The sequence below is a fragment of the Halichoeres trimaculatus genome, unplaced genomic scaffold, assembly GCF_033239565.1.
Source record: "Halichoeres trimaculatus isolate MK-OKI-2021-1 unplaced genomic scaffold, fHalTri1.1 fHalTri1_scaffold_15, whole genome shotgun sequence".
NCBI lineage: Eukaryota > Metazoa > Chordata > Actinopteri > Labriformes > Labridae > Halichoeres > Halichoeres trimaculatus.
The window spans coordinates 4,378,580-4,403,129 of record NW_027437193.1 but is presented as its reverse complement, the minus strand read 5'-3'; the positions used below and the strand labels follow the sequence as shown (position 1 = coordinate 4,403,129).

At 37.9% G+C, this 24,550-nt stretch overlaps 1 protein-coding gene across 1 annotated transcript in view; it reads right to left on the bottom strand.

The window, feature by feature from the left end:
• Positions 1–3,281: 3,281 nt before the first annotated feature.
• col11a1b (collagen, type XI, alpha 1b) overlaps positions 3,282–24,550 on the bottom strand; it is a 141,567-nt gene continuing 120,298 nt past the window's right edge. Inside the window, exons 54-68 of the mRNA XM_074689532.1 lie at positions 22,821–22,874; positions 20,677–20,730; positions 15,777–15,884; positions 15,542–15,595; positions 13,532–13,585; positions 12,873–12,980; positions 12,659–12,712; positions 12,532–12,567; positions 12,141–12,194; positions 9,959–10,217; positions 7,050–7,162; positions 6,868–6,936; positions 6,343–6,576; positions 4,607–4,791; positions 3,282–4,510 (exon numbers count right to left, since the gene is read on the bottom strand). Of these exons, the coding sequence (XP_074545633.1) occupies positions 4,645–4,791; positions 6,343–6,576; positions 6,868–6,936; positions 7,050–7,162; positions 9,959–10,217; positions 12,141–12,194; positions 12,532–12,567; positions 12,659–12,712; positions 12,873–12,980; positions 13,532–13,585; positions 15,542–15,595; positions 15,777–15,884; positions 20,677–20,730; positions 22,821–22,874 (1,398 nt within the window). The 3' untranslated portion in view covers positions 3,282–4,510; positions 4,607–4,644. The remainder of the gene's footprint in view (positions 4,511–4,606; positions 4,792–6,342; positions 6,577–6,867; positions 6,937–7,049; positions 7,163–9,958; positions 10,218–12,140; positions 12,195–12,531; positions 12,568–12,658; positions 12,713–12,872; positions 12,981–13,531; positions 13,586–15,541; positions 15,596–15,776; positions 15,885–20,676; positions 20,731–22,820; positions 22,875–24,550) is intronic.

Below are 24,550 nucleotides of genomic sequence, written 5' to 3'. Positions count from 1 at the left end.
ACACTATAAAAGAGCAAACTTTACTCCAGGAAGATTGACACCAGATGATTTTGTTGTAACTTTTTTCAAAGCGCTGGAAAATTATATTCGCTTCTCGTCTATTTTGTGAAAGTGCATCCCACACTTACCGTCATTACAATGACAAAACAGCGAGGAAGACAAGATAATCACTGTCGATTTGCATTTGCTTGGGACTTTCTGACTCTGTGGTTTATTATAACATCAGCATCATGTTGATTATGATGTAAATTATACCTGAAGTGATACCTGGAGGCAATTCATCTCACTGTAGAGGATCAAGAAATCGCACGGCACAGTTTGTCAAAGCATATCAATCCAGTGACGCTATTTCAGGAGGAAGTTACGTTTTCTGTGGTGTTATGTTTGGCAGTGGAGCAACTTCTGACATCCACTTACAGCACAGCGCTTGAGACAACTGTGGCATCTTGGAGGTTTCTTCAGCAGCTGTATTGAATTTGCTCACACTGTGGTCACTGAATCCAAAATAAAATACATATAATTCATGATAACAAGACTTTTTATATATATTATGAAAAACCTTCTCTTAGATAAAGCTTTTATTTTGAAAAGGTTTGTCTTGAATTGAATTTTAAATGAGGTAAGTGAGTAAGAGTTGCAGGTGTTTTCAGGAGAGAGTTTCAGAGAGTCGTGGCAGTGCTTGGTTTTGGTGATGGGGGTCAGGAGGTCAGGGTCAGAGGATTGGAGTTGGCAAAGTGTGGAGTGAAGTTTGAGAAGGTCGGTCAGGTTTGAGGGAGCGAGGTTACTGAGGTATTTGTAGGTGATGAGGAGGATCTTGTAGTAGATTTAGAGACAGTGAAAAGAGCCTGTGTACAATGTGAGGTACTGAGAAGCTTTTGCAGGTGTTGAGGTTTTTGGAGGTCAAAAGAAGGAAGGCGGTAAGGATTCTGTGACAGTGCGCTCAAAAAGTCAGCATCAGTTGGTCATGTGCTAAATTATTAGACAAGGAAATGTTTGAATTGGAAACCGCCCTTTGTTAAAAGGCCAATTAGTCAGAAGGCCCCCTGGTCAGAAAATCAGAAGGCCTGTAAGTAAAAAAGAAAGAAAGAAAGAAAGAAAGGCCGTTATTTAGACAATTATAGGGCCTACAGGTCAGAAAACCAGAAAACTTGTTAGTCAGAAAATCAGGAAGCCTGTTAATCAAAAAATCAAAAGGCCTATTAGTTAGAAAATCAGAGGGACATTAGTCAGGAAATCAGAAGGCCCTTTAGTCAGAAAACCAGAAAGCCCATTGGTCAAGAAGTCTGCTATTCAGAAAGCCCTTAAGTCACAAAATAAGAAGCCTTGTCAGTCAGAAAATCAGAAGGCTCATTATTTAGAGTGCTGGTTGGGTAGAAAATCAGAAGGCTCATTATTTAGAAAATTTGAAAGGCATGTTAGCCAGAAATTCTGAAAAGCCATTTGTCAGGAGGCTCTTTAGTCTCAAAATTAGAAGGCTAGTTAGTCAGAAAATTAAAAGGCCCATTATTTATAAGGCATGTTAGTCAGAAAATCAGAAAGCCCATTGGTCAGGAGGGCTGTCATTCAGAGGGCTCATTATTTAGAAGGCCTGTTAGCCAGAAAATCCGAAAGCCTATTTGTTAGGAGGGCTGTCATTCAGATGGCGCTTTATTCTCAAAATTAGAAGCTTTGTTAGTCAGAAAATTAAAAGGCCCATTATTTATAAGGCATGTTGGCCAGAAAATCAGAAAGCCCATTTGTCAGGGAGACTGCCATTTAGAAGGCCGGTTAGTTAGGAAATCAGAAAGCCTGTTGGTCAGAAAATTTGAAGGCATGTTAGTTAGAAAATCTAAAAGCCTATGGGTTAGTAGGGCTGTCATTCAGAAGGCTCTTTAGTCACAAAATTAGAAGGCTTGTTAGTCAGAAATTCAGAAAGGCTCATCAGTTAAATGGTATGCTAGTCATAAAATCAGAAGGCCTGTTGTTCAGAAAATAGAAGGCATGTAAGTCAGAAAATCAGAAAGCCCATTGGTCAGGAGGGCTGTCATTCAGAAGGCCTGTCAGTCAGAAAATCAGAAGGCCTATGAGTTAAATGGTATGCTAGTCAGAAGGGCCATTAGTCAGAAAATCAATGCACTTGCTAAACGGCCATCTGAATTTCTGACTGTTGGGCCTTTTGTTCTTCTGACTTACAGGCTTTCTGATCATTTAACGAAAATACCTTCTGATTTTTTTTTTTTTTTTTTGGCCTTTGTCTTGTGGCTGACATGATCACTTCTTGTTTTTCAAACATCAGTTTGCTAAAGTTTATGTCACAAACATGTTGGTCCAATGTTAGGGAGGTTTGCCAAATTATGACTCTTATCATCAGCTACTGATTCAGTAATCCTTATCTTTGACTGGATGATGATGATGATGATGAGACAGAGGCGGGATGTTGACTGTTTCACTTTGAAAATTCAGTTAAATCAAAGTGAAATCCTCTTTGTCTTTGAAAAATGTTTGTTTCAACTCTCCATCAAAGTGAAGTGGTTCAGTTTGCTCTGTTGGCTCACACTCTTGTGTGGTCTGGAGGAAAAACAAACTCAGAGCATGAACTGGTTAAAAGTGAGATAAAGCTGAGAAGAACAGGGATCTGGGCACCTCTGAGTTTTTGTAAAGTGGAGTTGAATGTTTTCCTGGCTGCATGGTGGGCAGTAGCTAGCGCTGTTGCCTCACAGTTTGCATATTCTCCCCCGTGCATGTGTGGGCTCTCTCCGGCTTCCTCCCACGGCCCAAAAACACACTCACCAGGTTGATCAGTCACTGTGAGCTGCCTGTAGGTGTGAGTGTGTGTGATGGTCATCCTTCTCTACGTGATAGTCCTGTGATAAGCTGGCTGAGTGTAGCCTAACTTGCGCCAAATGACGGCTGGGATTGGCTCAAGCCTCCTGTGTGAGCTGGAGAGGGAGGAAGCGATAAAAGGTGATGGATGGATGTTGATCTTTTTGGTTTTGTTTTGGTGGTTTAATGTTGGAAGGATGTGACAATAAGTTTGTAGGGTAGAGGGGATTTGGAGCCAATGGGAAGAGTTAAGTTTGAAAGAGTTCATCCAGCGTTTGATGTCAGCGAGGCAGTTTGGAGTCACTGTCGTCATGCATTTTGGCTCGACACACACCCCTCAGGACTCAATTTGCTGAATAATAATATTCTGTGAGTGAATGCAAATGATTGCGATGTGCAATAGGCAAAGCACCAAGCATTTATTTCAGTTGTACATAGGTTGTAAACATACTGTAATTACACAGGTTTGAAAGCGGCTCTGAAGTCTAAAGCTATCACGGCCTTAAGCTAAGGAGGAGGGGGGGATGCAAACAGATCTTGATCAAAGTCAAATCTGAGTCAGAGAGAGAAGAGATCACAGCGCCTGGGTTCAGCAGATTCTACCACATGAACCCAACACTCAGAGCCACTAATCCTCCTAATCTTAAATTATCATGGAAGAGGGGGAAGGTATTAGGAATAAAGCAGCGCAGAATCACAAAAAGAGCACCGATCATTTCTGCAACAATACAGACATTCAACCCCACATTTTTCAGAATCCAGTTTTAATATTTTCAAATGAACAATTCAAGGCACATGAAAACACTTTGTTCATTGTTACAAAGAAGAAAATTGGCAAGGGCTTATTTTGTTTTGTTAATAGGAACAAAAATCAATTCATTTTTTTAACTCCACAAAGTTTTCCTCTCAAAGCTGGAATAACTTTCACACGTGATTGCTTTATCAAAATGAAACATCGACATTTAAAGAAACAAGTTAGGAAAATAAAAGTTTGGAGTTTAAGCCCTTTCTGACATTATTTATATTAGGATTTGCTTTCGTATGGCTTGATATCCTGGTGAAATAACTCAAAATGCTTTTAGAGAAGGCTGAAAGGCTTCACTTTGGTTTGCTCTCATAAAAATCAAATATTGAAAGTTATATTATTTACAAAAAGATTATCTTATACTTACAAATTGGAATGTTTCAAGACAAAACTCTTAGCACATTACTTTTAACACATCAAATATATTCATTGGATTTATTTCTATAAAGTTTACCAAATATTTATTAAAACTCTACGAGCGGGGGCACATGCAAGTGTTTAGAGTGGATTCGGAACAATATTGTACAAAATAATAATAATAATTACAGTTTTATCAAAAAGCACTTTTTGTAGCACCTTGAGTGTTTTGTGATTCTGCACAAAAGCACCTCTGTGGTTGTTTTCAGAGCAGCACCTGGAGCACCCAGAGAGGGAGGCGTGGAGGAGGAGAAGGACGCGGGAGGACGGGGCTCGGGGTGAGTGGATCCTCTCTCTGCTGCTGAAAGTGCGGCACCGTCCGCCACGGCATCAAATGTCCTTTTCCTGATGTCACTCCCATCACTACGTGTAAGTTAAAGTCATGTGATTCTGGCCCTACAAGGGCGAGGAGTAGTTTCCCCTGGTCAGCGCTTCGTGACAGGGCCTGGGGGGCACTCTTCTCTTCTTCTCCAGGCTCGAGCGGATCTTCTCGACAGTAAAAGAAAAACACAGGTTGTTTTAAGGTGGCGGGGAGAGGAGGTAAAGGCTGTCGGATCTCAGCGTGTGGGTGTTAATATGTACCCTCTGACCCTGTCCTTCAGCGGGGAGTAGGGGCGCGTCTAGCCTTGGAAGCAGACGGGGCCGACCTCGAAGCCAAACCTCTGGTTGGATTCCCCAAAGTCATTCAGCATGACGTCGATGATGGGCAACTGGTCGATGCGGGGAGTGTTGATCTCCATCACCGACTTTGAGTAGCCCTGCTTCAGCTGCAGACACAGAGGGCAGACAAAGAGACGCTTTAATAAATCCTTTCAGGAAAGAAGCTGAGGGTTCAGACTCATCCTGACAGAGCAGGTGAGGAGAATACACCGAGCATAAATCAGTTTATGATGTTAGGAAACAAGGAAATGTGCTTTTCCTCTTTCTTTCTGTCTTTTCTTCCTTTCTTTCTTTCTCGATTAAGAGGAAATAACTAGGAGTTTCAGCGTTGACTGAAAACAAACATGTTAAACAAAAACAAGAAAAAACACAAATATAAAATAAACTGATTTTTTAAAAAATAAATTCAATAAACCAGAACAGAATAAACTAAAAAAAAGTGACGACAAAATTTGACAAAATAATAAAAAATCAAACAGTGAAAACAAACCCTGACTTAAAAAAAAATCTAAATTAAATAAACTGAAAAAAATTGACTGAATTTAACAAAACAGAAAAATAATAAAAGTAAAGTAAAATAATACTAAAATACAAAGACTTCATTTATTAAAAAACTATAAATAATAATAATAAAAACTAAATCTAATGAAATATTTTAAGTGTTAACCAACCAATAAAAAAAAGAAATTTAAAGAAATAAAAAAATTGAATAAAATGAAAATAGAAAAGACTGAATTTGACAAAATTTAGAATTATTAAATTACATTAAGTAGACTTATTTTAACAAAAATATTTAAAATAAAATGAAATGAAAATACAATAAACTAACTTTAATAAAATAAAGTGAGAATTAATAAACAAATAATAAAAAAGATTTACTAAAATAAAAAATACCAAAAAATAAAAAATAAATTGAATAAAAGAATACTTTTATTTTACAAATTTAAGTTTAATAAATTGAAAATGGAATGCAATTTATTTAACATTCTAAAAAATTAAAGAATAAAACAAGAAATATATTATAGTCTTAATTTAACATAATAAAAGACAATTTAATAAAATATCAGAATCCATTTATTCTAAAAAAAACATAAATAAATTAAATGTAATAAAGTGAAAACAAAAAACAATTCAAAGTGAAGGAATAAAACTGAACACAGTAAAAATATAATACACAGAAAGTAAGTTTATAAATGTTAACTTAAAATGCATCTTGTATTGTTTTTATTAAACAAAAAAATTAAAGCATTGGTTTCAATTAGAAAAGCTAAAAAAGTAAAGTCTGGAAATTTTCGCCAAAGAAAATCTCTAGATATAGCCTTTATTTAAAAAAAAAGACAAGCACATTTGTGTTTTTTAAATATATATATATTTTTTTCATATAACTGATGTATTAGTTAATTATTTCTGTTAGTTTGAGCTTTTTTATCTACATAAAGCTCTAAATGTTTTTGTAAATGGTGTCAGAAAATCTGATAAACTTCAAAGCCGTCTTCCAACATCTGATTGTTCGTTTAATTATTTGATTCTTTGCTCTGTTCTTTTATAAACGCTGTTGTCAGAGATTTCCTACAGCCGTCTCCGTATTTGTGGGGATTAACGGGATTGAAGTGGCTTTAGGAAAAGATTGCAAACAAAGTTAGAAAGTGAAAGCGTACCGAGCAGCCGTCCAACAGCGGCTTGATGAAGGGATTATTGTCGTAAGACATCTCCTCATCGTTGGAGCCCAGGAAGCGCAGCGCCTTGTCATAGCTGTCAGCCTTGGCGTCGTACCAGGCCGCAGACTGATGGCAGATGTAGGTGAAGTTCTGCCGCGCCGAGGAGCTCAGCAGCTTCAGGAAGGTCATCTGCACCGTGTTGATGGTGCTTTCTGCCACGTCCACGTAGTTCAGCTGGGGACAGGGAGAGAAGAGGGAGGGGAGGACGCAGGGATGAGAAAAGAGAAGACACAAAGACAGAGAAGGAACGGCAAATTAAAGGTGTTTGTGAGATGAAATGATGAGGTGGTGAAGAGGAAATTAAGGAAAATAACCAAGGGGGGTGCAGCACAAAAGAAGAGATAAATAACTGCAGCGGAGATGTGACAAAGCAGCAAATTTGATGAATGTATCCTAACAAGATGTAAATCTGCAGGAAAGGGATGGAAAAGATGAGAAGATGAGAAAGCATCTGGATTTACTCACAATTTTTCCTCGTTTAAACTCACTGAACCATGAACCTGGAGCCTCTTTGGGCCAGTTGGATATTCTGACCTGCAGCACAAAGCAGAACGCTGATGAGCAGGTCATCCTCGACACTCACAGACGCCTCAAACTTGAGGTAACTCAGACCTGACGCTGTAACGCTGGGTTTGTCTGACACTCACCCCCGCTGATTTCTTATCAGGGTAGATGCACGTCTCTCCTCCTGCTGTGAAGTTGCAGAAAACTTTGATGGAGTCTCCCGTGCAGCCCTGGTTTGGATCAATCCAGTATTCACCTGAAACACACACACACACACACGCAGCCATGAGATGAAGAGGAGGGGGCGGAGCTATGAAGGACAGCTTTAGCCTCCTGTGGAGTGGATACTACTGGTGTTATTTGAGGGTCACCTCACCCAGGAAGAGATGGCTCCAATATCTGAAAATAAACACTCATGAATTATGAATGAGGGGTTCAGAGTGTGAAGAGAGGTTAAAAATCTGTTATTCGCATTTTATCAAGACGCTCAGTGTTCTGATTTCAGGTTTTTCATGTAAACATTTCCTTCTTCTCTTTTAAAATCTGGTAGTGATTCACTTTAAGGGGAAGTCTTGTGCTGTAGATGATCTAATAGGATTTCTAAAACTTGAACAGGTGTATCGTATTCTGTGTTGATGAAGTAACGCCCTCCTACTTTCGTTCTGCTAAAACTGGTATGAACAAAGGTCGGTTTGCTAGAAAGCGCCAAGGTTTTGAGAATACAGAAAGGAGCTGGTTCCAGAACCAGAACTGTTTTGGTGTGGAAGCCCTTATGGTGGTGCAAGAAGGTTCCTGGTTCAGATCTTTCTGTTGGTTCTCCAACCGAAAGTGATGCTTGTTAGGCTAGGTGGGTGACTTATTTTCTGGATAAAATGTCTTTTTAGATTTGATATGAGCCACATTCATCTGACCAGTCCAGAAAAATGTCTTATTTCAAGTTATTTAATTGTCAAGCTCATACACATATCAGTGAAAATTACTTAATTGCTATTTTCTAATGAATCTAGGCTATAATAAGACACTTTCATGTTTTTTTTTTCCAAAACATGATTTTTATTTTCAATTTTACACTCTGTATCCCTGGGAAAACTTTGTCGGTTAAGGGGTATAAATAAAAAAAAAAAAAAAAAAAAAAAAAAAAAAAAAATGGAATTTCCCCCTCGGGGGATCAATAAAGTATTCTGATTCTGATTCTGAAACAAAAAAACTTTCTATTTTTTTAAAAATGGCATTTTCAAACTTTTAAAACATATAGAAAAATTATCTATCAATCTATCTATCTATCTATCTATCTATCTATCTATCTATCTATCTATCTATCTATCTATCTATCTATCTATCTATCTATCTATCTATCTATCTCAAAACACATGCTTATCTGTGATGGTCTTTTCCCATTTTATACCCCCATCCAGACAATGTTTCCCCCAGGATAAAGACATTCAACACATGACAATCAAAACTGAGTAAATGTTAATCATTATCTCTAAATAACAAATCATAAAACCATCCTCAAGGAACAACGTTTTATGCCAAAATATTATTTACAAAAATATCAGGACTTCTCTCATGGTCCGTGTCTTTGTCCACGTTGGCTGTTATTTTGAAATTTGATAGAAATGTATTAATATAATTTTGGATGCTGGCATCAAGTCACATGGCCTGTTAATTGACCCATCCCCCCTTTAGATTTTTCCTAAAATAAAAAGTTGAAATACTTTATGCCCCTCCGCTTGTAACAAGTAAAAAAAAAACATCTGCCAATGACACAAGAGAAAAGTTATTCATATCAAGACATTCAAGCAAATTTTCTAGCAATTTTTTTTCCTTGTTACAAGCAATTCAGACCTCATTTTTGTCTTTAAAAAAGTTTGAAACAAGATATTTTTCTAGACTGATCAGTTGAATATGGCTCAATTTGAGTATGATCAGGCAATTTTTACTTAAAATAAGACAAAAACACCTGATAAGATTTTAGTTTTTTTTTTTTACAGTTTACATGTCTTTGGTCTGGTTTCTTTTTCTGCATAAATCTTGATTTTTAAAGTTATTAAATCTCCAACCAACCAAACAAATTTTGCCCATCTAAAGCGAGGCTGACTTGACCGACAGGTGGGCAACCTGTAGCTGCAAGAAGCTAAAGTCCTGCCTCTTTACCTCATCCTAACTCGAACAAAGCTAGGCTAAGTTTAGCTTTACCAATTTGACCCCCATCGACGATGGGCTTCAGATCTTCATGTCAGAAACAGATGGGTGACGTCACGATTAATATGTGGAGTACACTGGCCCCATCATTTTTCAACTTTCTAACGACTTTGAAATGAGCTGGTTTGCTTGTAAAGCCTGTTTTATTTAAGATGATATCCTCACGTGAAGCAGCGGAGGCGGGCAATGTGTTTTTAATCTGAATTAGATTAAGCTGAATTAAATTAAAAATGGGGAAACTTTTCTCTTCTTGTCATAAGTTTGTTCTAAGTTTTACAAACTTACTATAGAAAAAAAAATTAAAAAGAAAATACAGTGAGAATAGATGTGGTTATCTTAAAGCATTATTGACTAAAATTTTTTTATAAAAGTTTTTGTCTCAAAAAGATATCTGAAACTCAGTTTCCCATTCAGCTGATGCAAGTTTCAGGGAATATTTTATGTAAATACAGAAAATATCCTTCATAAAAAGTCTAAAAAGACGTCTTCCTCCCATCTGATGTAACTCCTTCTCCTCCCTTCACTTCACACCGCCTAATAACTCAAAGATCTGTGACAGCCAGCTGCTTGTAAAGCTTATTCGCTGGGAGAAAATGACAGAAATGAAAGGTGACTCAGCTGAGTGAGCTGTATGACAGCTCCTCTTCCCTCCTCAGGATATCCGTAGTAAGGCTGAGACAGAAACCTCCTTTAACAGAGTTAATCTGTGTGTAACTGTGAAAACAGGAGGAGAGTTTCACCTCTGAGCAAAGAGTGAATTCAGCCACACACAGACCACTCTGTGTTCAGTTTGTTACCAAACCCTGACACCACGATCTCTTATTCATGAGCTCTGTCTCCATCCTACCATCTGGGTAGTCGGGCTGGCTGAGGAACAGGTCGTTGCAGGTCCTGGCAGGATTATCTTGGGTGCCCATGGGGAACTTCATGCGCTCGATGTCCTGTTTGAGGTTGTTGAGGGATCCGAAGACGTCCTCCATGCCCTCCATCCCCACTCCGTCCACGCCGTAGTCCGCCAACGCCTCGTCTCCCTGCATCTCAGCCTGCCGCCTGGTCTTCCTGGAGGACTGGATGGGCAGCGACTGGATGACATCACCGGGTGGACCCTGAGACACGGAGGACGAGGTCAGACCCAGTGTTGGTTATTTAGTAAGAAAGTTTGACAACTTTTTCTGCATCCCATCATCATTTAGTTCATGTTTAATAAGACAACAGTTGTTAAAAATCCTCCTGAATGGCTGAGTTATGAGTCACAGTGTCCACCAGATTACTGGAGCAGTTTTAGACACTGACTAACACTCTGTGCAAAGGTAAAAAGGTAGAAGAACAGCCTGTTCCTGCTGCTTTCACTGAGCTGAGCAAGATGTCTGAATCAGAATAATTTATTTCTTTTAATTTATTTTTTTATTAGAGCCTATTTTATTAATGTAGCTCATAATTTTCTCCTCTCTTATTTAAATTATGATTTGTTAAACCAGAGCACTTCTAGTGTTTTTTAATGGTTTTAACAGTTTGTCATTTCATGCACCTACACAACTTTTTAGGACAGGCGGATAATTGGCCAGACTGATTAACGGTGCCGATATTCGCCATTTTGAGTCATCTCAGCATTGACCTTCTTTAGTTAATTTGATGAGGTGATAAGAAATCAATTTAAAACTGTTATAATTTGGCTTCTCTATCTACCGTCACGACTGTCTCGAGTTTTGTCCCACTTACAGTCACCAACGATCTGACTGGTTACATGCAGAGCCATTTTTTTTGGAAACTTTATTTCCTGTAGAAAAGTTTTGGGAGCTTTTTATTGTCAGTGTGTCTGTGAGTTTGTAATGTTCACAATTTTGATGCCAGTATTTCAACTTTTACTGCAAATGAATATTGCCTCCAAATATTGGTTATCAGCCTCTTTGGCTACCAATAATCAGCACAGGTATCGACCCGGAAAATACACATCGGTCTATCTCTATAACTTCTATATATTTTTTAATTTAAGATTGTAAACATTTACAAGGCGGGCTGGTACTGGAAAGTACAACATCTTTTTAATTCAGTTCATTTTATGCAATATCCATCAATACAACTCACCAAGTGCAATATCTGACTTAAAAAGTCCTTAGTATGCAATATCTGTCCAGAACACTACATATATATATATTACATCTGTTTAGTACTTTTCCCTTAGTGCAATATCTGTTCAGGATAGTTCATCTTGCCTTGTCTTGCCTCTTAATGTAAATAGTTTTATCTGATTTAATATTTGTCAGTTTTTTTGTACTTACTAAAACTCTATTGTTCATTTTATTGTATATCTAACACTTATTTTATTTTATGACCCTATTATACCTTATTATCAACTGCTGTATTATGTGAAGAGCAATGGTAATACCAAATTTTCTCCCTGGGATTAATAAATTATTCCTGATTCCTAATTTTTTAACTGGATGTCAAAGTGGATCTCATCATTTCCCAAAAATCCGGGACCCTTAATTGAATATATGCATAAAAAAAGGAAGGAGCAGTCTATTAACTGACAAAGTATGTATATTTTTTGTTGTACTGTGAGGTTTTGATAATGTGTATAAGGGATGTTATTAGTTACACATCCTCGCTCCACGTTTCTAAGACAAGGTCTTCCATATTGGAATTAATACTAGGACTTTGCACTTGGACCTTCAATTTTAACTTGGACTCAAGGACTGTGGTGTCATCACTTAAGAATATCAATTCTGGACTGGCATGGATTTTGACCTTTCTGTTATTGTTGTAGTGTCTATGGTAGTGTGGGTGCTTGTTTGTTCCATTTTGTTTGTTTTTTCTGTTGTTGTGTTTTTTTTTTCCCCTTTCAGTCTTGTGTTTTTCTTGTATTGTTTAACAAAAAACCTATAAATATTTATTAAAACATTTATTTAAAAAAAAAGTAGATCTCATCATCTTATGCCAAAATAAATCAACCTCCCTGTTAAAAATAAAGTAATCTAATGTAACCTATGACCGTAACCACGTCATGTAACAATAAACAGGTAACTTACAGGTGGTCCAGGGGGTCCAATCAGTCCAGGGTCTCCCTTCTGTCCTGCTGAACCCTGAAAGGAAACAAGATGTCTTTGGATGTTTTCTCATGTTAAGCACATGATGTTATAGACCGAATAAGAGTTAATAAATCAGAGTTAACACTCAGTGAAATATGCATTAATGTGAGGTTATCTGACAGGCACAGTTCAGCTGTTAAAAAATATTTCACTTCCTGTGTGAATATAATATTTATATACATATTTTTCAACAGTATTTTCAATGTTTTGGCTCCAAACCACCTAGTAAAAAATCTTCATCTGTGTGAAACTATTGATGATAAATTTGATTCTGATATTTGTGGCTTGAAAACTTTAAAAAAGGGATTAAAAAAAAAACAAATAAACTTACAGTTGATCCCTTTGAACCTTTCTGTCCTTGAGGGCCCTGTTGGAAAAGCATAAGAAAGTGATGGTGAAGAAGAGCCGTGAAGACACAAAGTGAAGTGAATGTTTGACCAAAAAGACGCAGAACTTACAGAAATACCAGGAGGACCAGGAGGGCCGAGGGGACCAGAAGAACCTCCAAGACCCTGCAAGAAAGAGGATGATGACAGAGACAGTGAGGACACATTTCTACTCAAACATCCCGAAGAGACTGATGTAAACAAAACACTGGCTTGGTTAACTGCTTCGGCGATAAAGAAAACATTTCCAGAATTGAATCTCGATTTGGCACCGACGTAGACTTACAGCATCACCCTTTCCTCCTGCCAGGCCCTGAGGTCCAGGCAAACCTCTGTCTCCTTTCTCTCCGTGCTCACCAGGGGGTCCGATGAGACCAATTAGACCTGGGTGACCCTGAAAGAGAAAAGAGGAGACAGCCGAGAACACAGTGTGAAAAACACGGAGAGAAAAACAATATCTGTTGTGATTATCAGCTGGAGCAAAAAGCAATTTTCACTTTAATTTCTCCTCATTCATCACGGACGAGGAGCCGAAGCCAAAGCAAAAAACAGAAATGCTAATCAGCTGCATGTTTACGCGCAGTATTACTGTCTTATTTCTTCATATAAATAATTAGTGTGTTTATGGCGCTCGTCATATTTAACAACAGTGGTCTGTCTGGACACCTGCTGCTGGGCAGAGTTATGACCATCTGCTTCTGCACACTGCATGCTGGCGTTAAACCAAGCAGCATTACAAAGATGATATTATTGGACTTATACATATTCATTCAGGGCTGTAAATCAGCGGACGAGACCGCCTTAAAGAGCACTGAGGGAGAAACCGGTGAAGGAGGGAGTAGGTGGAGACGCAGCTCGCTGTGGAGGCTTCAGATAAGGAGCATGAGGAGATATAAGGGACATATAATAAAGCTGTTTGAGATTAGCATCATATTAACGACTTACCTTCTCTCCCTTGAATCCAGAGTCGCCTTTCATACCGGGCAGTCCAGGAGGTCCCTGTGGAGGGGCAGAATCATATCATTAGACAGTATAAATAACCAATCCACAGACGTTTCAGACAATTTAATATTTGACACATTAAATGTAAAGTTTTATCAGTTTAAGAATGAGGCTGCTCACTTTACGGTTAGGTACAAGCATCAAATTGACCTATGGCTTAGTCCCGCCCACAAACATGACAAGCCAATCACAGTGTGTACAGCCTTTCAATACACTCTGGCTTTCTCTGCCCATTGAAATACATTGTAGGTGGTTGGTTTTCATTTCATTTTATGAGGTTTTTCTGAGATTTTGAGTTTAAAAATAGTCAAATGGTGTTGGTGAGGTACATGCAACTCTGACACAAAGTATCCTGAGGGGCTGGGTGACAGGACCCTTTCATAAGACACTTTTCAACAGAGAAAAGTGTCATCTAAAGCCCCGTTTCCACCAAGCAGTCCGGTTCAGATCAGTCCGGCTTGGAACAAATTGGCATAGTTAAGCTTGGTCTTGTTTCCACAGCCGACAGCACCCCCTCCAGGTACCCCGCTAATAAATCCAACGAAGAAGAAAAACGCGACACAGTAAACAAAGAGCATAGATGGAAGACATGCAGCATTTCATCCTCTCAGTGATTGGCATGTAGCTCTTTGATACAAAGAACAATCAAGCTTTGTTTCAGAGAAGTCTGTGTGTCGCCAGGAGAAATGCAGCCGCAGTCGGAGGGTAAGTGACGATTCTTTCGACCAATCAACGGCCTGCAGTGTTGTAGCTCCACCCTCTGAGAGTGGATCCGTTCAGTCTGGCACCCATACGAAAGGGTGCCAAAGATTAGGACGGCTAGTCTCTGTTATTTGGGGATCTGTCCCAGGATAAGTCCGTGGAAACGCCACAAAATTTGCGCCGTATCGAGACGAACTGAGCCGGTCTGCTTGGTGGAAATGTGGCTTAAGGTAAGCTGGCATAGCATATGAGGTAAGGTCTTGTCACTCTGCCGGAAAGAAATACAAATGTATCTTTAACACTAAATTCGCCACTGCAGTCTCAAAGACTGTTCGTGACTTTAGCATTAGCTAAAGTTAGCCTAACGCTAGCTCCTAGCTGCTTTGTTCATTCTGTCTTTTCGAGTTCACTGGCCTGTTTTGTTCTAGTTTTTCTTCTTTGGTGATTGTACATCATAGTCAGCTGTTGTCCAAAAGGCTCTAGTTAAGCTAACTTAGCTTCTGGAGCTTAGCTTCAATAGCTTATCTGTAATAGCTGAGATAACAAAGGTTGTCAAACAACTGGAACATTTCAATTAAGTACATACAGGCAATTAATTCCTCCAAGGGGCCACATGAGAGACAGGAAACTTAGTTATGCCTCACCATTAATTTTATCATTTTATAAAGCAATAAATAATATGTTTTTGAGCTGCTACCTGTCAGAGCATACATTTGGATGAGGTTGGAAAAATGTAGCTTAATTTAGATAACGCAGTAAAACAGAAATTGATTAAAAAATCCAGAATCGAATCATAATTTGGCTTCATTTTGAAGATAACAAACCTTTGCCAACAATACAGAAAATGTGTGTTTTGCTGTATGCTACAAACAGCAATTAATTAACTTTATACACAAAGAAATGAAAGGTGAGTAGGAGTCAGGACTCAAATTTGAAGCCTTAGTTTTGGGGTGAGGTGATCATAATAACTGTAAAGTTTTTGATGGAGAGTGGGGACAGCTGAATACTGGAATCACCAAACCCATTCATCCCAGTAAGGATACAAAGACAGTTTCCTGTTTTTGGTGTCATAAATAAAAAGTAATTCAGAAAGACAGACGAAATCCATGTGTAGGCTTGACCGCTGCTATAAACTGTTTTCTGGCTGAGTTTAACACTTTTTGAATGAGACATGGTCTGGTGATGCAGCTTATACATGTTTAAGTTGATTGTGTTTGTTTTATTTTGAAAAGCTCTGAGGAAGTCTCTTACAATAGGTCCAGGAGGGCCGTCTTGACCTGAAGCACCAGGAAGTCCTTGCTCACCCTTAATTAAAAGGAAAAACACACAACAATAAGGTGGTGACAGGAAAACTTTACAAACTTTACAAACTTTACATCTGAGTGCTTTACGAAGCAATGCATGATGGGTAAGCATCAACACTCCTGGAGAAATGCTCTTAAATTTGGGTTTTGAGAAGTGATGTTTCAATGAGATGTGTACTCACAACAGGGCCGGGGATTCCACGCAGACCCTCAGCACCAGACTTTCCAGGGGGTCCCTGAGGTCCCACAGGTCCAGTTTTTCCAACAGCTCCCTCTGCACCAGCTTCTCCCTGTAATAATAAAGATACAAAGTTAAAGTTGTTGGATTGAAAGTTTGAAGAAGAAGAAGAAGCTGGTCCAGTTGATAAAGAGACCACAAAAAACCAAACCCAAATTAGAAAAACCTTTTTCTGTGATGGCACCAACTCCTCACTGGGCCAGAGGAAAGAACCACTTACTGGAGTTATCACAACATGAAACTTTGCTGGATAAAAACAGCCTTATAAAAATATTACATTGACCCAAATATATGACCAGTTTTTTTTCCTTGGAAAAAAATGTGAAAAGTTGGTGGTCGTCTTATAATTGGGGTCTAACCATTGACACGTGCACTGTACAGGGTTACTACCATAGCCTGTATATAGAGTGGACAACGTGGCTCCGTCATTTATCATTGTACAGTTTTGAAGCCAAAATACCGCCGTCTCAGGCACAGCCATTGTAGCAGTTTGGAGCCAGAGTCTGCGCAGTAGAGATGATGAGGGATTCTGGGAGAATCTGAGTGAAGCTGGGTGAAAAAAATAATATTTTTTTTTCTTTCGAGAGTCTAATCACTTCCTGACTCTCCCCCCTGACATATTTTACAATCCCCGAAAAAAATACACGAGAACGGCAGCTGTCAATCATCGTTAAACGTTACGTAAAGCCTTGTTTTTAACCTTGTATAACTAATGAAAACAAATAGGGATGCACGATATTGGATTTTTGCCGATATCCGATATATCGAAACCCCTTTTGGCCGATACCGATACTGATAATCACAAGTTTGTTTGTTTTTTTCACTGTAAAGAAAGCTAAGTCTATCCTGTACTGGAATTTATATGTTACTCTAATTGTGACGGTCTTATTTGTTTAAGAAACACACATAAAAAAGACAAAAAACATTTGATTTTACCATAAATAAGAGACTAACAAGAGAGTGTGTGAGTTTTTTGGGAGCTGTCATCACATTTACATTTGAAACATGAAATGAAAGCAGTATTATGTCAATGATTGTCTCAGAATTTCAATGAGAAATAGTTAAAAAGTAAATTTTGGTTATCAGTATTTGTACTTGAGGAAAGGAGGGTTGTCTTATAATTGGGGTTGTCCTATATTCAGGTCAATACGGCAATAATAAAATCAAATTGTTTCCAAACGTAGGATTATGGCACCATTTTCAAATTTAATTGTTCCAAATGTATAAAATCCTTGAAGTGTAGAGGTAAAAGTTAATTCATCTTTGATTTTTGGATGTTTAATTTTACCTGTAAAGCCAACACAGGCAGCAGTGTTCATGTAATTCCTCAGTCACCCATATTACACCCCTACAGACTGATAATCTTCCTCTTCTTGTCTGGACTGAGTTACTTAGAGAGGAAACTTGACATTTGAAGTTGAGAAAGTGAAAAAAAATCAGGTACCTTAACACTACCTGAAAGTATGATGACATTTAAAGAGTTGACTCTAAATATAGGATCCTGTTTTTCAAGTGTATTTCAATAAATAAAAAAACCTCTAAATCAGTGTGTTTGTGTTTTAAAGTATGCACGTGTTTCCTGATATGTTACTGATGTAACGATGTGGTGTTTTGTAGGAAGTCTCCAGGTAGCTCATTCACTGCTCTGACTCAAAATCCTCTTCAACCTTTGTGAGTGTTTTTTTCTCCCAGCTGTGATTCAGAAACAACATAAAAGCTTTTTTTCCAACTGGATCTCAGGCTGTACACAAGCTCATATGTGACCAAAAGGTCAGAATGTAGCATGTCGAGAGCCCCTGAATGGCTTTGAAGGTCGTCAGCATGATCTGAGATTGATTGTTAAACATACTGGGAAACGGTGTTTTTGTGTCAGGGATCACATGTGAATCCTTGACTCTCAGTAAACAAAATAAATATGTGTCTTTCCACTGACACTGAAAAAACTCTTGGTGACCTGTCCAACAACATGAAACAGGACAAATTGATCTTTATCATAAAGCAGAAAGGTTCAGTGTCATTCTTCAGATAAGAAATGTTCAAGGATTAGCATCCAATGTTATCACATCTCGTCTCTGAGCAGAAACACCCAGTTTTTATGTATCCAAGTTCCAGACGTGTCATATCCACTGGGCTTGATGGGGGAGGGGATTAAATTGTTCTGACAACCAATTAAGCCTGGATTTGACACTCGAGGATCCCCACGCAGGCTTTGTCTTGTCTCCATCAAATCAACTCTAATCCTCTACCTCGCCGTGGATAGAAAGTGCACTTTGTATACGTGTGTGAGACAGCTGGAGAGACGGAGGATGAGGAAGAATGAAAGAAAGAGCCAGGCTTTGTCTGAGATTTGTCAGGTTTTCTGTCTGTGCTTTTCTTTGAACCAGAGGATTTACTGACAAACAATTTCCAAAGGGCTTATAAAGATTTCTTTCTGTTTGATGCTCTTCAGCTATGCTAACACTCGCATGTTATGGATTTTGACAAAGCAATCAAATCCACTGATGGCCTCCAGGAACCCTGCTGCTTTCCCTGCACCGCTCATTTACAGGTTTCTTTTATGCACAACAAGGGATGAAAACAGAAATATGTATCTGAGTAAGATATTAGAGGAAAGAGTTGTGTTGGAAATCTGTGATAGCGCAGGTTTTACTGATATTCATACATTTCACTACCAACAGCCCTTTATGTTTGCAGAAACCTGCACATCTGTGGTGCACCAGCCTAATGTGCCGTTCTTCTCATGAGACATGGAGGCCACGCTGCATTAGCCTAACAACAACAGAGGGACCAGGCTGCAAAGTTTTGGACCCATCGAAGTCAAGTCAGCATTGTGGGCAGTCAGCATTTCAGATACATGAGCCACTAAATGACAAATCAGGAACTGGAGTCAAGGTATAGTGGCAAGTTAGCAAATTAACATTAAAGAGGGGTATTCTGCTTTTTTTTTGTAGTCTTTATTTTGTCCTTCTGTAGTATCTTTACATGATTTATAGCCTAAATCATCCTTTTCCCCCCAAACTGGTGTTTTAGAAAACACTTATTAGCTGCTGTCTCTTTAAGACTCCTGGCTCTACCATTCCCCTTCTTTCTCTTCTCTCTGCTTGATTACTGTAACTCCCTCCTCTCTGGCATTTCTCATAAAGGCTTCTTACTCCTCAGACTCATCACTCCTGTCCTCGCATCTCTTCACTGGCTCCCTGTACGTTTTAGAATTTATTTTAAGATTTTACTGATTACTTTTAAAGCTCGCTTAGGTCTTGCAACAAGTTATATCTCAGAAATGTTGACGCCTAACGAGGCATCTTGCAGCCTTACCTCCAATTCACGCATAAAGTGTAAGCGCCGCACACTCCGCCATACTTAGAAACCTCTCTAGTCAATCATTGCATTTACACAGCACGCTCTGCGCTCTGCCAGCGCTGTGATCACCAACGGCTGACCGCGGCTGTTTCGCTGCGAGTCTATTTTGGCTGGAGTGCGCTACAGAAACGAGACAATCTCTGCAGAGCAGACCGTACCACACAGGAAATGAGTAAGGGTGCACCGATCACAATTTTCTGGCCAAACACAGATCTTTAATAAGCCTGACCTGCCGATACCGATTTAGATTTTTTATTTTTGATAACTGTTAGCATATACCTTCAATGTTCCAATCTTATTTTATTGAAAATCTTTATGTTTTAACTTTACCAACCAATAAAGTGTCCTGAGTTTTAGGTCTCAGAGCAAAAGCAACAATGGCTGTCAAACCTTCCTGGAGGTATCTATAATCAGTTTCAACTGTAGGATAGGCTGATCACCGATCACCGATCCCTGATCCCCCAAAATTAAGAAAATCTGTACCGATCAATCGATTGTCCACAGGTGTGATCACCACCGTAACATTGCAAATAAATTATTTTCTTGCAAGTTAGACAGTGTGCGGGAGTCCACCTTCTTGTAGAAATGAGACACAAAAATATGGGAAATATGGGAAATCAGAATAGCCCCTCTTTAATTAGTACCCCCCTCTTTAAGTTGGTCAGGAATTCAATATGAAGAAGAATGTGGATAAGATTTTATTCCTTTAGTCTTGATGTGAAATTAATAAAGACACAGTTTGACTGATAATTGTGAAACTGTGATTATTACTCAGGCTACAATAATCCTTCATTCTGTGAGTTATGAGACAAAGCTGCATTCAAAGCCTGAAACATCTGCTTTTCCAGTGTTTGATAAAGAGATGCACTTGACATGTGACACTCATAAATACTTGGCATGATGAAATATGAAAAGGAAAACATGCAAAGGTCGAAAATGTCTCTGAAAGCTCCTCTTGGTGCAGAAAATTGATGTGAATAACAAACACAATACATGCAAAGACCTTGAAGAGAAAGCTTCTTTTGAATCGAAGTTATGATTTTATGAATAATTAAAGAAGTTTATTCTGTGGAGGAACTCTTGTGGAAATGTGATTGCATGCTGCCTGTAGTCATTTCACATTACTGGTGAGTTTATCTGACCTGCTATGCACCAACTCCCACAGCTGTGCTGGCAAACACTTTCCAGAAGTTTCAAAATAAGTCACTTCTTTCTTTATGGTTGTTAAACACTGACTCCAGCAATGCTTCAGAATTTTAATACAGAAACTTAGCACAAAAAGTAAAGAAATCAGTGTTTGATAGATTATTTCTCTGTTGTAGCAATGCTTCTTGGTGATAAATCTAATAATGTTAGAAACTCTGTTTATTTCCCTTTTGAATTGCACCCATGATACATTTGCCAAATCTTCTCCGTTAATCCCAAACAGCTTTTTCTGCCATTGACTGACAACAGCTAATGTGCAGGATGGTGTGGTGACTTACCTTGGATCCCTTCTCTCCTTGTTTGCCCTCTGGACCTGCTCGTCCAATGGGTCCCTAAAAAAAAAAAAAAAAAAAAAAAAGATTTAATATGATGTTTTGAACAAATATGCATCTAATAAACATGTTAAGAATAATAATTCAAGAGCTAACAACACAAATAAGTTCTCTTAAGTCATAACTGTTGACTTTAAAGCTCCTGTGGTATATTTTTGTTGGCTACATAATAAAATAACGTTTTAATGTTTCTAAAGATGCAGAAAAGAAGCATTTTTTTTTACATTTCAAAGAGAAAACTGTCACAATTTGAATCATCTTTATCTAAACACCTTTACATTTCTCACACCAAAATGTGCAGCATCAAAAAAAGCATCATAACAAGACAGACGACTACAATAATTAAAACAATAAAAAATTGAAAAGATCTAAAAAAAAAAAAAAAAATGCCACAAAAGAATTTTTAAAAATACAAATTAAATCAGTGGGTTAAAGAAAGAAATAAACAAAATGCATAAAATTAAGAAAAAATTGATTAAAAAATAATTTTGAATTAAACAAAATAATACCAGAAATAAAACTGGTGAAAACTTAATCAACAAATTAAATTAAAAGCCAATTCACAATGTTTTAGGACAGAGAGTTCCAGAGAGTTTGGGCATAAAACTAGAGAGCTGTCTCTCCAGTAATTGTTTAGGACACAAGTAAGAAAATACTCTGAGTATTTACAGGACAAGATCAGCATAGAGATAAAATGTATCACCACAGGGGGCGCCAAACTAGACACTGACTAAAAATTCCCCACAAGAGCTTTCGCAAAGGTAAGGCAGGCACATTTCAGCAAGGCAATTCAAAGTGAAAACAATTAAAATTCAATTAAAAAGCAGATCAAAAATAATAAGATACAACAAAAAGAATAAAAAAAAAGAAATTAAAACAGATTTTAAAACAGGAAAAATGTGCCAAAAAATAAAGAAAATAAAATTATATAAAATAATTAAAACAAAAGAAATAAAATAAATAGATAAAATAAAAAAATATATAAAAAATATATATTTAAAGGGCCCGGTACTGGTGCAAATACCAGAACACATAGTAACAAGCAACTTCCTGAGCGTTTTAATTGTTCAGCTGACGCAGGCTCTGACCTTGAATCGTTTCTCTACAGAGAGGCTCACGAGGGCAGAGCCAACGACAACATCGGAGCAAACTGTCCTACATTTCAAACATTACGGGCTAAAAGCACATCAGCATTTTCACCAAACAGCCTCTGGTCAAAAGCTCGTAAGTGGGCTGTCATTCGCCATTAGAAACCATAATCTAATAGACCAAACAAAAGCCGCCACTCCTCAATGTGGGTTGTGAGCCCTGCCAACTGTGTTTGTGCATTAGTCAAAGTGTGTGCCTGTGTGTGTTCAGGATGTGTGTGGGCACCCGTGCGTGTTCTTGTGCTAATGTAGTCTAGCAGCCTCATGCATGAATGAGCACCAAACCTGAGTCAATTTGGATGAGATATTGGAAGAGAGACTAACCTCAGAATTACCTCGGTGAAGGATGAAAACTCATATCGCAAAGTCCATTAATATGGACATGGAACTGGGGTCTAATTTGTTCTGTAGCCTCTGTCACCTGAATTCTTTCCCTTGGAATACAAATTATGGCTCTAAAAGTGCTTACTCTACCAAGCTTTTTAAAATGTATGATCAAACGTCTGAGCCTGCATTTTGATTCAGGCTGCAGGAGAACAGGCAGAAGTACAAACCGGTCGGTCTGATGATGGAAGAAAAGACGTCTCTGACAATAAAACATCACCAGGAGTGGATACTTTTACAAAGACATAATAATGCCCCCTCTTTTTTTTTCTCCAAGTCACAGCATTTCTGCAAAAACCTGTTATGCCTCCATTCCCATAATAATGAGGTTACTTTAAACGTTTTCTCTCCTCTTTCACCATACTGTGCCAAACACAACTGTTTTCTATCCTATAAAATAAAAAATGCTAATTAGTAAAATTAAATAATCCCATTTGGAGACACAATGAGCTCTTATCTACTATAAATGCCAGTTTTCAGCACTCAGTTTAATACGTGTGTGTGAATCTGTCACACACATGTTTATCCAGTGAAAATCCAAGTGGAAAATGAACTCACCCTTTTGCCAGGAGGTCCTGGTACTCCAGCCTCACCAGAGGGTCCAGGAGGGCCCTGAATGAAAGCAGATGAAAGGCTTTATAATCAGGAGAGAGTCACGTGTACGTAACTGGGGATTTCTACCAGTTAAAGACGCTGTGACGACAGTTTGTTTGGGTTGATTACAGTGACACCTGTAGCCAGACTCGGTAGTGTTTTTCAGAAATAAACACCCATGAAGTGAATACAACTTTTCTTTGACATTTCCCAGGATGCAAAGCGACACGATACTGTATTTAACATGACAACTATCAAACTTTTAAACTCAGTTTGTTGTTTATAATAAAAAAATATTAATAAAATATTTTATCTTAAAGGGTTTTCTGTACACTCTAAGTCACTTTACCATTGAATAATACACACATGTAAAGAAATAGCAATAAAAAACAATAAAAACAAAAGTAACTCCAAGTTATAATGGATCAGTGAAAGTAGAGAATGTAGCTTGGAACGGATGGGTTTTGAGTTTTGATATGAACATGGTGAAATAATTAATATTAGTATTTCCTCTGCTTTGATGTTTTTATGTATCTTAGTACTGTTTCCTCTTATTTGTGCTGATTTCAATCTGTAAATACTTTGGTCAGCTTTGGTTGTTTTAAATGTGCTCTATAATTAGAGTTTGTGTTGAGTTTAGTTGAGTAGTGTCCAGAAGGTAAGCAGACTAACTGTTTAGTGTTACTCCCAGCCTGGTGCTCTGAGAGCGTAATGATAGTGAAACACGGTTATGTCGTACCAGAGCTCATCTACCAACTCCAACCTCACCAATCAGAGCTAACGTAACCTCGCTCTTCATTTTATTGATAGACTCTCAAGTTTGAACAGACCACTGCAGAATAACTGCTGACTGTGGGTTAGAATGGACATTAGCACAGTTTAGCTCTTTTAGCCTTTAGCTCGTGCTCTAGCTCTCTCCCGTTTAGCTTTCTCCTGCTCTTCTGTCCTTTTTCAATTCTAACAGTCCAGCTCAAGTTTCTACAACACTATCTTCATCTTTCACCATACTATCTTTTATCTTCATCATAGGGTTATTATCTGTCTCTAATCACAATCTGTTCTGCTCATGCTACTGTGCATGCTACATCACATTATATTTAACTTTAAAACATGGGCTGACTGCTCTGCCTTTGTAGCATTGTTACATTTTTCCCTCTGTCACACTGTGTTTTACAAACCTCACTTCTTTACTTAACAGCTCTTTGCACATTTCTTACATTTATCTGACATGTTTAAATAAATATCGTATTTAATTTCTCATTTTAGAACCATGGGGTATGTTAACTTAAATTGTGGTGTATATACCTCTTACAATCCTATTTGACATGTTTTCAATCAATCAATTAATCAATATGTATTTATGTAGCACCAGATCATAACAAAAATGATCTCATGACACTTTCCAAAAACATTAACAGGTCTAAATCCATTAATGTTAATACAATTTTATGTACAATTTTTACACAAAATAAAATTTTTACAATTTTTATTTTATTCTATTTTTTTTTAATTTTATGCATATATTTTATTGTTCAAGTGGCTCTGATAATTGGGGATAATTCTTTCTTTCTTTCCACCAAAAAATTCCCAAATTGCGTGCCTTTCACTTGAGATAAATGCAAACACATCCGGCCAAAAAAATTCAGTCAGGCTCGAAAATTTATGAATCCAGTATTTGTGCAAAAATGTATGTT